General features: G+C 55.4%; 1 protein-coding gene across 2 annotated transcripts in view; it reads right to left on the bottom strand.

The window, feature by feature from the left end:
* The window catches only part of SDK2 (sidekick cell adhesion molecule 2), a 348454-nt gene that overhangs the window by 137116 nt on the left and 196552 nt on the right, over window positions 1-14786 (bottom strand). For both annotated transcript variants that reach the window (XM_024981091.2, XM_024981092.2), the window contains exon 2: window positions 2182-2341. In XM_024981091.2, the coding sequence (XP_024836859.1) occupies window positions 2182-2341 (160 nt within the window). The remainder of the gene's footprint in view (window positions 1-2181; window positions 2342-14786) is intronic.

Below are 14786 nucleotides of genomic sequence, written 5' to 3'. Positions count from 1 at the left end.
TGGGACCCCGACTGAAAACCATCACAAGGGCCGCTCAGGGAGGCCCCTCTGGTCTCCTTGTGGCTCCCTGGAGAACCAAAGCCCAGAGTGGCCAGCCCTGGAGGGCCGCCTTCATCCGGGCCCAGGTCTCTCACCACCCACAGACGGGAGGGTGGTCCTCCCGCCCTGGCGCCTCCTGCTCTCTCGTTTGCCAACGTGGGCACTCCCACTGAAACCCAGCAGGTACTTGTGGGGCTCCTGGGCACCAAAGTCCTTATGTGACCGTTTCTCCTATGCAGAAAACAGCCTTCTGCCTCCATGACCTTCCCTGAGGTCCAGAGTTGCTAATCAGGGAAGGAAGGGGTTGCAGAGACGAGGGAGGAGTGGCCAAGAAGCAATAATGGACGCTTGGGTGGGGTCCCGGCTCCACCTCGAGGGAGGCACAGGACAGTATCTTTGAACTCTTTACAGACCTAAGCGGCAGTGTTGGCCTCCCCTTGTGGCTCAGATGGTAAAGAACCTGCCTGCAATGCAGGAGGCCCGGGTTTGATCCCTGGATCAGGAAGATCTCCTGGAGAAGAGAATGAAAACCCACTCCAGTATTCTTGCCTGGAGAATTCCATGGACAGAGGAGCCTGGAGGGCTACAGTCCATGGGGTCGGACAGTCCAAATAGTCAGACTCGACTGAATGACAAACACACACAAAGTCCAGGCAAGAACACTGGAGTGGGTTGCTATCTCCTTCTCCAGGGGATCTTCCCAACCCAGGGATCGAACCCAGGTCTCCTGCACTGCAGGTGGATTCTTTACCACTGAGCTACCTGGAAAGCCCACTTACAGAAGTAAAAGCCCCAATAAAAGGAAGATGAAGTATTTAATGAGGCATTCTTCATTTCAGAAGGAAGGCCACAGCTTGATAACCTCAAGAACCACAGAAACTCTTCAGGAGACCGCCAGATTAAGGGAGTGCACACCCTAATCTGATCAGCAACCCCACCCTTGAACCACTGCTATAGAACTCCCCACATCCTCCTGGGCTGGGACACACAGTTTTTGAAGGCACGAGCCTGCTGTGTCCCCATTTGCCTGGCAAAGCAATAAAGCTATTCTTTTCTACTTCACTCAAAACTCTGTCTCTGAGATTCAAACTGGCACCTGTGTACAGAGGCCGAGTTTTCGGCATCACCACCGAGCCCATCCAGACCAGTGTTGGGGTAGAGGGAACCTGGGCACCAGGGTGGCCCCAAAGGCTGGCTTCCTGGCTTCACGAAGAAAAGGATGGTTTCCTGGGAAGGACAGATCCTCAAGCAATTAAATCCCCCTCCTCTCATTTGCATTCCTGTCCCTGATCAGTATCAACATCCCCAGGGCAAGACAATCTTGTTTCCCCAACAAAACCGATTATGCACATCAGGCCTAGGGATTAATTACCAGGCACAGGGTCGGGAGCCAATCAGACAGGGTGGGATGGGGGGACAGGAGCAGGAATGAGGGAGAGCCAGGAGAGAGGCTGGAGGCCGTCCGGCTTCGGGGGTGGCTGCCTCGGGCTTACTCTTCCACCTGCCCTCACTGAGACCCGGGCCTCTCTCTCTGTCTCTGTGCTCCCCTTTCTCCCCACTTGGCAGTGTCTGGGGGAGGCGGGCCCGGCCAGCCCACAGCACCAGGCAGGGACATAGCAGGAAGCGGAGATAAGTCCACACGCCCAGGGGGCCCCACTTATGTGTTCCCCCTGAATTTCCCTCCCGAATAGAATCTATCCATCACTTATGGATCCTGGGTAGTCACATGCCACTGCCCTCTGTTGGATCCAGGCCTTTCCAACAGCTCCCCTGAGACAGCAGCATCTTCTAGTAGGGAGGGCGTGGGGATCTGGTCACAGCTCACGCTGGCATTGAGCTCCTCTGCCCTAATCATCACCTCTGTTCGTCCAAGGCTGCCTGGACCACCCTATCAGGGCAGCGCCCCCCAGCCCACCCTCCGGTCGTCCTCTGCTGGCTTAGCTGGCAGGGTCTTCTCACCCCAGGGCAAGGCTGCCTTGACTTCCCCCCACCCAACCTCTTGCAGCTTCCGCCACCCCAGCCTCCCTGTATCCCTGGCCCAGAGCGTCCCTGAACTGCCATCCCAGCCCGCTCCCCACTCAGGTACCCCTGCAGGCCACGGCAGGACGCCAGCAGCCAGGAGGGAAGGGGCGGCGTGCTTGCCTGTACTCCAGGGAGAACCGGGTCAGCTCCCGACCGTTGTGCAGCCACTTGAACTCCAGCGGCCAGCTGCCCTCAGCCATGCAGGTGAGCACGAGGCGGTTCCCCTCCAGGTGCACCTGTGTCCGCGCCGGCTCCGTCTTGAAATAGGGGGGCACGTCATCTGCGGGGAACAGAGACACCGAGGCGCCGGTTACCACTCCTCACCTGCCTTCAGCCGCTCACCTGGAGCCCGGCCTCTGGGAGGCAGACCCGGCAGGCGCAGCGGGGAACGGGCGAAGGTCCCATGCCCGGGAAGGGCTGGCACTCAGGTCAGTGTGACTTCAGGGCTCGTATGCAGAGCGAGTCCTCCCCGCCTGCCTCCTCCCAGAAGCCCCTGGGGCCACCACGTTGGCTGCCACCCCGACGCTCCAGGACTCGTGGTCTCTCCTCCTTGGGATCCCCATCCATCTGCACCCTTTGCTTCTGGTTTCTCCTTCCAGAGAAGGAGAAGGGTGGGAGGAGCACTTCTGAACTTTAGCCAAAGGGAAAATAAACATCCCATGGAAAAGGGGGGAAAGAGGGCACGGATAAGCCGGGAGACCGGAGCTGACACACACTACTGATAAGGTCCGACCGTACAGCGCAGGGAACGCCGCTCAGCACTCTGCAATGACTGACACGGGAACCGAATCTCAGAAAGGCTGGATACATGTGTACGTATAACTGATTCACCTTGCGGTGAAGCAGACGCTAACACAACGTTGTAAATCAACTGTACTCCAATAAAAATTAATTTTAAAAAGTAAAAAAATAAATATCTCAAAGGAAACAGGCATAGGACCCCTGGGCTGGCAGGAGTGGCAGGTGGTAGGGGCGGCCTGAGTCCTGCTTCCCAAGGCTGCAGGAAACCCTTCCAGGCGCTGGGGTGGGGTACCTCTAGTGGGCACCCCTCCACCGCCAGGCTGCTTGATCTTCCACCCCAGGTTGTGGGCCAGCCTGCCTCGACCTCCTCACTCACACCAGGTTGGCTGTGGGGCCAGAAGAAGTGCCGCTGCCTGGGCTGTGGGCCTGGGTACAGTCCTTGCTCTGCTCTTCCCTAGCCCTTTGACCCGACTCAGCCCAGCCAAGCACGAGCCCCCCGCAGCTCCCCTTGACACAGACAGTGCACGCAGGACCCCAGGCTTCAGGGGACCACTTGGACCAAAAGCTTTGGGTGGAAACACAGGCTTTCTGTCTTCCGGCCAGTTGGAAAAGGGGCAGAAGTGAAGTAGACGAAGGGGTTGGCAAAAGAACTGGGAGGCGCAGCGAGGGGGAGAGGGCCTCCACGCCCATCGTTGAGCAGACCTGTGTTTTAGGGGAGGGGCTGGGCTGGGGGAGGGGCCCGCACTGGAAACAACACAGGGACCAAAGCACCACTAGGTTCTGGGTCCTTCCAGGGGCTTTAACGTCCTCTCACACGCAAGCCCACAGCAGATAGGATCAAAACCCACCTTTCAGAGAGGGGTTAGAAACCCGCCTGGGCTCACACAGCTGGAAGGCAAGCAGCCAGCCCTGCAGGCTGAGCACTTAACCCTGAACTTGACCATGAAGGTGAAACGTGAATGGAGAGGAAGATGGATTTAAGGCACCCACAGGCAGACTCAACACCTTTGCGTCTGAGAGATGGAGGAAGCGAGCTCCAGGAAGCACTGTTCACCAGCTCATCCAGCGAGCACGCTCTGTGCAGGGGCTTTGATCACCTGCTCTCAGGAGTACGGCCCACGGACCTGCAGCCCTGAGCTGCAACCAGGGCGAGTCAGGTCTAGGCCTGAAAGTGAAAAGTGAAAGAGAAGTCGCTCAGGCGTGTCCGACTCTTTGCCACCCCGTGGACTGTAGTCTACCAGGCTCCCCGTCCATGGGATTCTCCAGGCAAGAGTACTGGAGTGGGTTGCCATTTCCTTCTCCAGGAGATCTTCCTGACCCACGGATCAAACCCGGGTCTCCCGCATTCCAGGCAGACGCTTTAACCTCTGAGCCATCAGGGAAGCCCCGCATTGTAGGCAGACGCTTTACCCTCTGAGCTTGCCAGACCCAAATCCAAGCACTTTCCACCCATCACCCTGCCCGAGGGGTGGGCAGTGCACAAAGCCAGAAAGCTGCTGGCAAATCAGGCACTGGGCACCCGACCTCCAAGCCTTGTGGGAGAGGGGTCCTGGCACCACACCCTGTCTGTGCTCAGCTGCCTGGCTGCGGACACGTATTCATCTAGCTGAGTCTCAGTTTCTCCATCAGGAGACACAGGAAGAGAAACAGCCGCTGAGATATCTTAAGAGTTAAATGAGATAGTGTTAGTCACTAAGTCGTGTCCAACTCCTTGCGACTCCATGGACTGTAGCCCACCGGGCTCCTCTGTCCGTGGAATTCTCCAGGCAAGAATACTGGAGTGGGTTGCCATGCCCTTTTCCAGGGGATCTTCCCGACCCAGGGATTGAACATTGCATTGCAGGCAGATTCTTTGCCACCTGAGCCACCAGGGAAGCCCATTGTTAAATGAGATAACAATTGTGAAAATACTAGGTTTGTGCCTGGCCCGGAGTAAATGTTCTGCAAACGTTCATTTCTTTTCCAACATCAGAGAATTGGTGTTCCTGCCAGGGAAGGGGGTTCCATCACCCTCAGCGCTGGCTGACGCCCCAGACAGACCTCAGTCTGAGAGTTAATGATGCACTAGGAGCCAGACAGTGAAAAATATAAGCACTATTCCTCAGGCCTCAGATATGGGACAAGCCAGAGAAGAGAAAGGGGCGATATGGGACAAGCCAGAGAAGAGAAGGGGCACTTGTCGGCTCGGGGAGGCAGTGACTCAAGGGTGGAAGGGAGTGAACTCAGCTGCGGCCTGGCAGGCTGGGGGCGGGGCCGGTGTGCAGGAGCTGGGGGAGCAGGGCCCCTCTGCGTCCCAGGTGGAATCTTTGGAGGATCAGTGGGGCTTGGAGGCCTGGATCCCCGCTCTACCCCCTCACCCTCAGATTTAACCAGGGTCGGGCATCCTTGGGTTTCAGATAAGTTTCTGCATTTGTGACAAAGCCTCACTCTGAGCTTATGCACAGACGAACAACTCAGGACAAGCCGAATGTCAGCTTGAGGCCCGGGTCCACCAGCTGGCTGCAGAGATTCCCACTCAACCCCAAGGTCTCTCCATCTTCCCTAGAGACTGTAGGGAGTCTTCCTGGAACCCCAACCCTGCTACAGACCCTCACTGTGGGGGCCACTGGAGGGCAGGCCGGGGGGTGGTCTGACAGCGGCCGGAGAGCAGGTGCAAACGTGCAAGGGGCACACTCTGGACCACTCTGCCCCTCGGCATCTCTCCGCGGGCGCCGATGTTCCCAGCTCGGAGCTGACGCTGCTCACTGGCCCGTCTGCCCATCACTCTTAACAACGGGTCATGTGAGCACACTGCCTTAAAGACGCTGGAGCGGCGCCTCTCCTAGAGTGTGTCCTGAGGGGGTGTCTGCCACCTCCCCCCGCCGGTCCCCCATTTCTGGGGTCCTTGCGTATCTCTGGAGCTGGGGAAGGGCGGAGAGGCAGGCAGGCACTCATTTGCCAAGAAAAACGATTCCCCATCCTCGGAGGCAGCCGGCTCCTCTCAGTTTAACAAATGGGCACATTCGCACTTCAAAGGCGCATTCATATTCTCCAGCAGCTTTCAAGAGCCCTTTGAATCGCGTTCTTAAAAACCCTCTGTTAGCTCCTGTCATCCCTCGTTTGTTTTAAAACAATAACGCTCCCAGCCCCCAAAGATCAGATCCCTTGGAGGTGGGCTGACTCAGAGCCAGAGGAGTCGGTGGGGGAGGGGGGGTGGGTGGCGGGTGTGTTTGCACACGCACACGGGCACATGCGCCTGGCACCCACACCCCGGCCTCTGCCACCCGGCTCGCGGATCATGTGCCCCCCACGTCCGCAGTCGCCAGTTCATTCCTCAGGCTCTCCTAGGGGCGCCAGTCTGGAGCCAAATGGCTTCTGCTTGGATGGGCTGATTCCAGAGGCTGCTGGAGATAATGATTTGAGGGAAGAGGGGAGGTGGGGTGTTAGCCTTTCCTGAGAACCTCCTGGGTACCCAGATCAGAACGGCTTCCCTTGTTCCAAGCGATCCTAACAAGGCCTCCTGGCTGAGGCCAAGGCTCCCTGCCCCAAGACCCTGAGACGCGGCCACACCTCCTTTTCCCGAAGATGAAAGGCCCCTCATGTCGGGACTCATGTTGGGATACAGGGATCTGGGAGGGAGGCCCACACAAAACTGAGAGCAGGCGTGGTAGTGAGTCCTGCCAGCCTGTTTTCCTAGATGGGCCGGCCCTGCCCCGAAGCAGGGGGGCTGGGAGTGTGGGAGCTGTCGCAGGAAAGACTGATGGGAGAAGGATACTGGTGGGACAGCCTGTGTGTGTGTGTGTGTGTATGTCTTTGAGCATGCGTCTGTATGCATCTTTGCATGTATGTAAGTATGTATTCACGTGTATGTGTCTGTGTGTTCACGTGTGTGTCTGGATGACTCTCTGACTGCATGTGTAGCTGTGTTTCTGAGTGTGTGTGTGTGTGTGTGCACGCACGTGCTTATGTGCAGGAACAGATTTCTGCATCATGACCGCACAGGTGGGTAACACAGATCATTGACCTTGAGCAAATGACTTTGACTTTCTGCACTTCAGTGTCCTTGGCTGTAAACTGGGGATATGTTTATTGTGAGGCTTTAATTAAAAAACAAAAAGTGCTTAGGGAAGGAAAGTGACTGGTGTGTGCTATGGGAGAGGCAGTTATTACTCCTCTTGATCATACAGGCAGGGGGCAGGTCCCCTGGCGGGAAGAGCTCACACACTCTCGGCAGGGGCCGTAGACTCTCACCTTAGCTCTGGGATTGTGCAGTACACAACCTGGGCTACCGCACCTGACAGCCCCGCTAGCCACGTTCTCAGGGGGGAGGGGAGAATGGAGAAGGGTCGACAGAATCGACGTTCCACGGATGTCATTCTCATCAACTCTTCCCCACTTTGAAAACTTACACATGGAAGATTTCTTAATCTTCTTTTTCTTAATCTTCATTTTCTTAGACAAAATGATTCAAAAGTTCACACTTAAGAAAACCACAAAAGAATAGACAAGAAAATTCTGAAAAAGAATGGCAAGCAGAAGAGATAGCACACATATCGAATGATATCACAAAGTTGCAATCATTAAAGCAGTGTGTTCTTTTTCAAATGGACTGATGAAGCGATGAACCAGAGAGTCTAGAAATAGACCCCAGTATATATGGGATATTTGAGAAAGGATTAAAGTAGAATCTCAGGTCAGTGGGGAATAGATCAATTATTCAATAAATGGCCTTGGAGCAACCAGGATGCCATTTGAGGGGAAAAAATCAAGCTGAATCTATTCCTCACACTTAACCACAAAATAAATGCTAAATGGATCAATGTTTTAAACAAAAACAAATGAAATTCTAAAAGAACTAGAAAAAAATCACAGGGGCTTAAAACACACAATCTCAGCAAAGCAAATAATTTGCCAAGTACTTTCTAAGTACTACACAAACTCCAGAAAGTCATAAAAACAGATTGATACCTTCAACTATATAAAAATCTTGCATGGATGGAAAAAAAATACCCATAAACAAAAAACAACAAATGACAAACTGGGGGGAAATATTTGCAGCTTCTATCATGGACAAAGAGCTCATTTTCCTGATATAAAAAATATTCTCATAGATCAATAAGAAAAAGAGAAACAAACCAACAGAAAAATGGGCAAAGGATATGAACCGTTCACAGAGAAGCATTACAAATAACTTGCAAACACAGACAAAGATGCTGAACTTTGCGATAAGAGAAAGGCAAGGCAAACTCAGTAAGATACTTTTTTTTCCCTATCACTTTGGCCAAGATTTGAAAACACGATAAAATCCTGGGGCTGGCCAGCCTGTGGAGATCCAGGCTTCATGCACACAGCTTGGCAATTCCATGAAAACTAAAAATGCACCTCTTCATTCACCAACTCTTTAGGGAATTTCTCCTTCACACACACACACACACACACACACATGTGCATGGATAAAGTGACAGCATTGCAAGGGAACGCTGTGTTTTGTAACAGCGAAAGCTTGGAAATGACCTGAATGTCTGTCAAGAGGGTGCTGGTTAAAGACATGATTGCACCTCCAAACAGTAGAATTCTCTGCACTGAAAGGCTCTGGAACAAATCCTGAGACCTACTGTTAAGTGAAAAGAGCAAGGTGTGGAATGGGCTGTGTAATCGGCTATCACTTGGGCACAGTTTTTTCTTCAAGGGTAAAAATAGATTTGCTTGTACAGGCACAGGCTTCTTCTAGAGGGTCACATAAGACACTGGGCTCAGTGACGCTGTGGGGAGGAGAACTGGGGGGCTAGGGCTGGGAGGGAGGGGCCCACACTTTTATTCTCTGTCTTTTCGTAACTTTCAGAAAGTGTTTTATTGCTGTTGCTGTTTAGTCGCTAAGTCATGTCCAACTCTTTGCAACCTCATGGACTGTAGCCCGCCAAGCTTCTCTGTCCCTGGGATTTCCCAGGCAAGAATACTGGGGTGGGTTGCCATTTCCTCCTCCAGGGGATCTTCCTGACCCAGGGATTGAACCTGCGTCTCTTTCTTGAGAGCATGCTTGGAGATTCTGACAGAGAGCACAGCTACTCATATACTTGACCAAAGACGGGTTCTCCTCTGTCGGGGATGGCTGTCCTCTTTGACCGAGCATGCAGCTTCAGGAGGGACGCATGTAGGGCGGTGAGGGAGGAGGGGGACACGGGCCTAGCCAGCCAGGTCAGCCGAGTCACCCTGGTGATCAGTGGGGTGACGGATGTCGCAACCAGACCACACTCACATCCCCGAGTCTCTCTCTCCCGGCAGGCAGGTTCTTTACCGCTGAGCTACCAGGGAAGCCCCACTGTGCCCTATAGGTATAGATTATTTGTTTATAATCAGCTGGTAAAGAATCCGCCTGCAATGCGGGAGATCTGGATTCGATCCCTGGGTTGGGAAGATCCTCTGGAGAAGGGAAGAGCTACCCATTCCACTATTTTGGCCTGGAGAATTCCATGGACTGTATAGTCCATGGGGTCACAAAGAGTCAGATACGACTGAGCGACTTTCACTCTGCATTCATTTATAATCAGATGTATGCGCATAGAAGCAAACACGTTTGTAAGTGGAGAGGGTGCACAGTCACGGGCAGTCCTGCTGGTCACGCAGGAGAGGACAGGTCTTCCGTGTGCCCGGGACTCAGGGGTGTGGAACGGCTTGGGGCGGGGGGGGTGGTCCCTGATCACCAGAGCCTAAGCTTCTTCTCAAGGAAGAGCCACCGACAGAGGCGAACAAGCGGCCTCAGTCCTGGGCTTCCGCCTAGTTCCCCAGAACAGGGGCCCCTGGCTGCCTGTTCCTCCAAATTCCCACTAAACACCCCCATTGTCATTCTTCTACTGCAAGCTCCAGGCGAAACGGTCCCACACAGATGCTTATCGCAACTTTAACCTCTCCCCTCCCTTCAGCCCCTAGCACAATAATGCCATATTTCTCCGGAGCCTACCCCCATGTCTCCTGGGATCTGACCTCCCAGCCAGCTCAGCCCTGGGAACCCCACCTCGCCTGGAGCCAGACCCCTGCCGGCTGGGAGTGCCAGCCAGGGTGAAGACCTCGACCCGCCACTAACGCTGCTGATTGGCCAAAAGAGGTCTGTGTGCGCTCCAGAGCCCGCTTCATGGGGCACCAAGCCTGGACCACCCCTCCCCAGCTCTGAAAGGCCCCACAGCCTCTGCTACTCAGCCATCTTGACTTCTCTGGAAAGCTTGGGGACAGAGTGGAGGTTGGGATTCCTGCAAACTTCTCACCTCACCACCCTCTAGGCTCTGCACTAGGCTAGACTGATCTCCATGGTCCTGGATTGACCTTTGTCGTGGATTGACCTTCGTGGCCTCCTGACAGCCCTCCCCGGATCTGGCTGGAGCCCAGGTCAGAGGAGGCGGAGGCCCCCCGGAAGGCCCCTCTCCACAAACCCCTCCTCTCCCCACACTTCTATTACTGCTCCCTTGATTTCACATGATCTCTCGAACTCCCCACACGTGAAGTGCTTTATGTCCATCGTTTCAGTTAGGAGTCACAGGGACTTCTCAAAGCCAGTGCTAATTTTGTTCCCATTTTACAGATGAAACTCAGGAACATTCAGTCATACTACCTAGCCACATAGACATAAACCCAGATCTGGCAGACTCCAGAGTTTGGGATCTTTCTGTAGGTGACATGGGGCTTCCCTATGAACTGCCCCACTCTTCACACCCTGACCTGTGGCCTCACAGGGGCTAAGTGAGGGATGGTGGCCTGTCTCAGGGATGGGAAGTCACAAGCAGGGGCTACACTGGCTGTGTGGCAGAGGCGTTACTACCCAGCTTTCAATGTCATGGCTCAGGTCTAGATTGGGGGTGAGGGTGAACCAGGTGGGCTGGCCAGGCATGGGTCCAGAGGATGCTGGAAGGATAATAGGGCACGATCGCCCAGGGAAGAGCAGTCCACTAGGGGTGAGCGTTATGGAGGGCTTGGCTAGTGTGGTGCGGGCAGGGAAGCCTGGGGATAAGACTTCAAAGGGTCCAGAAGACGAAGATGTGGGTGGGAGGGGTCAAGTAAAATGAGGCAGGGGCTGGAGTCCCGGGGGCTTCTTGGGAAGGAAAGGCAGACCTGGGGTCCCCATCTCACAGCTCTGCTCGCCACCCAAGCCCCCAGGCGCACCCTTTCCCAAGGGGCTGGCTTCAAGGTCCCAGTGGGAGACAAGAAACTGGGTTTAAATGCCCGTTGCTTCGCCAAGTAAAGTGTGACCTTGAGCACAGTAACCTCCCCAGCCTTACTGGTCTGTTCATGCAAGAGATTCCAACCTCTGCGCCAGAGGCTTCTGGGAGAACTAAGTGAGCCAACGTATGTCAAGTTCAGAACACAGCGCTTGACCCCTACGGATGCTCTTTCTTGCTCTTCAGGCCCCTGGAGGCGATCACAGGAGGAGGAGATGGGGAAATGGGGTCCAGGGCTGATATCACCATCCCACCTATTTTCCCCTGACTTGTTCGCACCCCCTTACAGAGCCCATTGTCTCCTGAATGTCCCAAGTCTGAGCTTTCAGAATTCAGCTCCCTGGAGGCCCCTTCAAGCTGGCTCAAGAGCCAAGTCTGGCTTTGGGATGGCTTGTTAGGCCCTGAGCAAAGGTTTGGGACCGGGGTAGGAGCAGCTGGAGCTTCTGCACCAGGCCTGCGATGCCTTTTCCTCTGAAACCCAGGTCAGGGAGGTGCTGAGCCTGGGAGCTGCCACGGCGAGGGCTCAGGAGCAGGGAGCTGGGGGCCCCTGAAGGGCGCCATGCAGAAGCCTGTTTGAGCCCCGCCCCCCCTAAGAAATGTTCGGGGTGCACACGCAGCAGGCAGATGCTAGCAGGCAGACAGGGGATGCCAGGCTCCCCAGCTGTTCTCGCACCCCGTGCCTGACACGCCTGCCTGCTCCTGCCCCCCCAGCCAGGGTCTGCCAGCCCCACCAGCCCCTTAGTCTCTCCCCTCCGGCTCCCCTTCCCCTCCCTGCTTCACCCACAAATGAGATGCTAATTTATGCCCCTTTCCTGTCTCCTAGCAGATGCCTGGCCCAGCTCGGCCCGGTGCTGCCTGCATGCCAAGTGCTTCATTAGCCAGGAAAGAAGGCCCTCGCCCTCCTTAATCTAATCCTCACCGGTGACCTTCAGGAAACCGGGTACCTCCTGACTTCGGGGGCCTGGGAGGGCGCGGCAGTCAATTATGCCTCGGCCTCCACAGCTGCAGCCGAATGGATTTCTCGCTCAGAAAAGCATGTTCAAAAAGCATCTAATGGAACGGATCATCAATTTGTTTGAATACACATCTAATCTGATTAAGGGGGGGCCCAGCCACCAGGGCAGCCAGGGCAACCGAGCCTCGACACGGCCCTGGGGAGTGGCGAGCAGGGCGGAGGGGCCCAGCCTGGGGAAAGCGGGGGGTGGAGAGTTTGTGTGTCCCAAGCACCCTGCCTCCATCTCCCCAGCCGGCCGGCCCACTGTACATCAGCCAGAGAGTCTCCCTCCTGCCTGCTCCCTCTTCAGGGCTCAAAGTGATGGGCTTTGTAACTTTCTTCCTGATGTTCAACGCCAGGGCCCCCAGACTTCTGGGGTTAGTCCCTTACAGCAGGTAGGACACAGACAGGAGCCGCAGGCGTGGTGATGTCCAGGCTTGTGTGTCATCCATGGGAAGACTGTGGACGGGCCCCTTCACCTCCCCGGCCCCAGAGCTGGGTGGTGAGTCTGACCTTCAGGAGGCCCCAGAGCCATGAAAAAAAAAAACAAACCAGACACGTGAACTTGCGGTTGAACTTGGCCAGGCCACCTCCTCTTGAGAGCTGATATTCTTCCATGTTCTTCCCACTCTGCAAGTTCTGGACAGTGGGTTACAAGCCGGGCCCTGGCGTGGGGTTACCTGGATCTGAGTCCTGACTCAGCTTGTTGTTGTTCAGTCACTCAGTCGTGTCGGACTCTTTGCGACCCCATGGGCTGAAGCCCACTAGGCTCCTCTGTCCATGGAATTCTCCAGGCAAGAATACTGGAGCGGGTTGCCATTTCCTCCTCCAGGGGATCTTCCCGACCCAGGGATCAAACATGGGTCTTCTGCATTGGCAGGTGGGTTCTTTACCACTGAGCCACTTGGGAAGCCCCCTGGCTTGACTCCTCTCCAGGTATGGGACCCTGGATGTCTCTCTGTAAGCCCTCTGCATCTCAGAGTCTACAATAGAAAAAGGAGATAATAGCAATGTCTACCCCATAGCCTATGGAGAGGGGTAAGCAGTTTGGCCAGTACCTGCACGAAGAGCCCACACAAGGGGAGCTCCTATTATGCCTATTATTACTTGGTGTAACCTCTGCAAACCCATCTCACAGTCGGGGGGCCTCCCGTGGAACCACACAGGTAAATAACACCAGAGCATTCCCAGCCTTGCATGGAAAAAAGATGGTTCTCATTTCCGATGGGTTTATTCTGCAATTAACAGAGGGGAAGGGAGCCCTGCCATACATTTCAGCTGCAGGGTTCAAAGATTAAACTTATACCATTGATTAGAATGCTTTTATCTAACGGTGCTATTATCATTTCAGTGTATTCAGATTCATTAGAGCTATAAAAACGGTGAGAATAAAATTCTCCCTAACTCCTGCAATCCCTCCCGAGAAGCTCCGTGATGCCACGTGGAGGACGCTTGTCTTCCCCTTGGTGACCCCGAGGTGACTCACTTGCAGCAATTCTCCTGCTTCACAGCTGGAACTTAAGACAACGCCCCCTGCCCCAGGGTGGGGATGAGGGGCTTGCCAAAACTCAGGTTTAGGGGTCAGCTGCCTGGCCAGGCCCAAAAGACACTCATCCCACCTGGCATCGGTCACTCCTCCAGCTGCTTCTCTTTAAGGTCCCCTAGCAGGTAAGCGCTCTCCATCGCGTGGGTACCACTCTGACCTGCTCCCCTACGCTCTGGTGATGGAGAAACAGCCACCTCCCACAGGCCTGGGGAAGCCGCATCTTCCGCGGCCAGTGACGCCTCCACCAGACACAGGGTGCAGAAGGGCTGGGCTTGGAGCAGTGGACAGTGGTCCTAAGCTTCGCTGGCACACCCCCCAAGGGTGATTCCCCTTTCTGCCTGCTTCCTGCCATTGAGAAAAGCCACGACCTCAGGGAAGATGGAGCACTGGGCCTGAGGAAGGGGTGACAGGGAGTGAGGGAAGCTGGTGGGAAATCTGACTTAGCATCAGCACTGACTTCCTAACACACAGCGGAGAGGGCTGGGCCGGGCAGCTGGCCTCCCTGCTCCCAGATTGGCTCTTCCATCGGTGCTTTCTCCCCGCCTCGCCTTCCCTGGGATCAGGCCGGGGCTGGAGGCAGCTCAGTCTTGGGAAAAGGGAAGAGAAGAGGACGTGTTTGTGGCAAGCCTAACACACGCCGAGCTCCCTGTCTTTTCTCATTTAACCCTCACGGCCACCTGGGGGTGGAGGGGCTTATGCTTCCTGCCCCTTTTATGACTCTCATCAGAGGAGACAGGTGACCCAAGCTTCAGAGCCGGGTTTTGAACCCACACCACCTGCCCTCTTGCAAGGCCGCACCAGGATTCCAGAGAAGGAGTCTGCGGCGGGGTCCGGGAGGGGGAGGGAAAAGCAAAGCCGAGCCTGCCTCCTCCGCGCAGAGGCTGTGAGATGGAGCCGCCGCCGGGAAGAGCACGCATTCATCAGGCTGCTGACCCCGGCGCTTTGTGGCGCGTAACAAAGACTGCGGAGCAGAAAATTGGAGTTCAATTTGCCGTCCGTCCCGTGCAGCGTGCAGCCCATTCCAGCCCCTGGCAGGCACCTCCGCGCTTCATCATAAATAATAACACCACATGGCTCGATGGCCCTTTCAGCGTTACAGGCCCCGAGCAATTTACAAGCTGGATGATACACGGGGGCCGGCACGCGTCTGCCCGCCGCGCACGTGGCCCCTCCCCAGTCACCTGCACGAGCACACGTGCAGGCGTCCTGCCTGCCGCCACCGCCGGGGGTCGTGCCCAGTCGGAGGGAAACAGACCCT

The sequence above is a fragment of the Bos taurus genome, chromosome 19 (genome assembly GCF_002263795.3).
Source record: "Bos taurus isolate L1 Dominette 01449 registration number 42190680 breed Hereford chromosome 19, ARS-UCD2.0, whole genome shotgun sequence".
NCBI classification, from domain to species: domain Eukaryota; kingdom Metazoa; phylum Chordata; class Mammalia; order Artiodactyla; family Bovidae; genus Bos; species Bos taurus.
The sequence above is the reverse complement of the archived record's forward strand: the minus strand, read 5'-3'. Positions and strand labels throughout refer to the sequence as shown.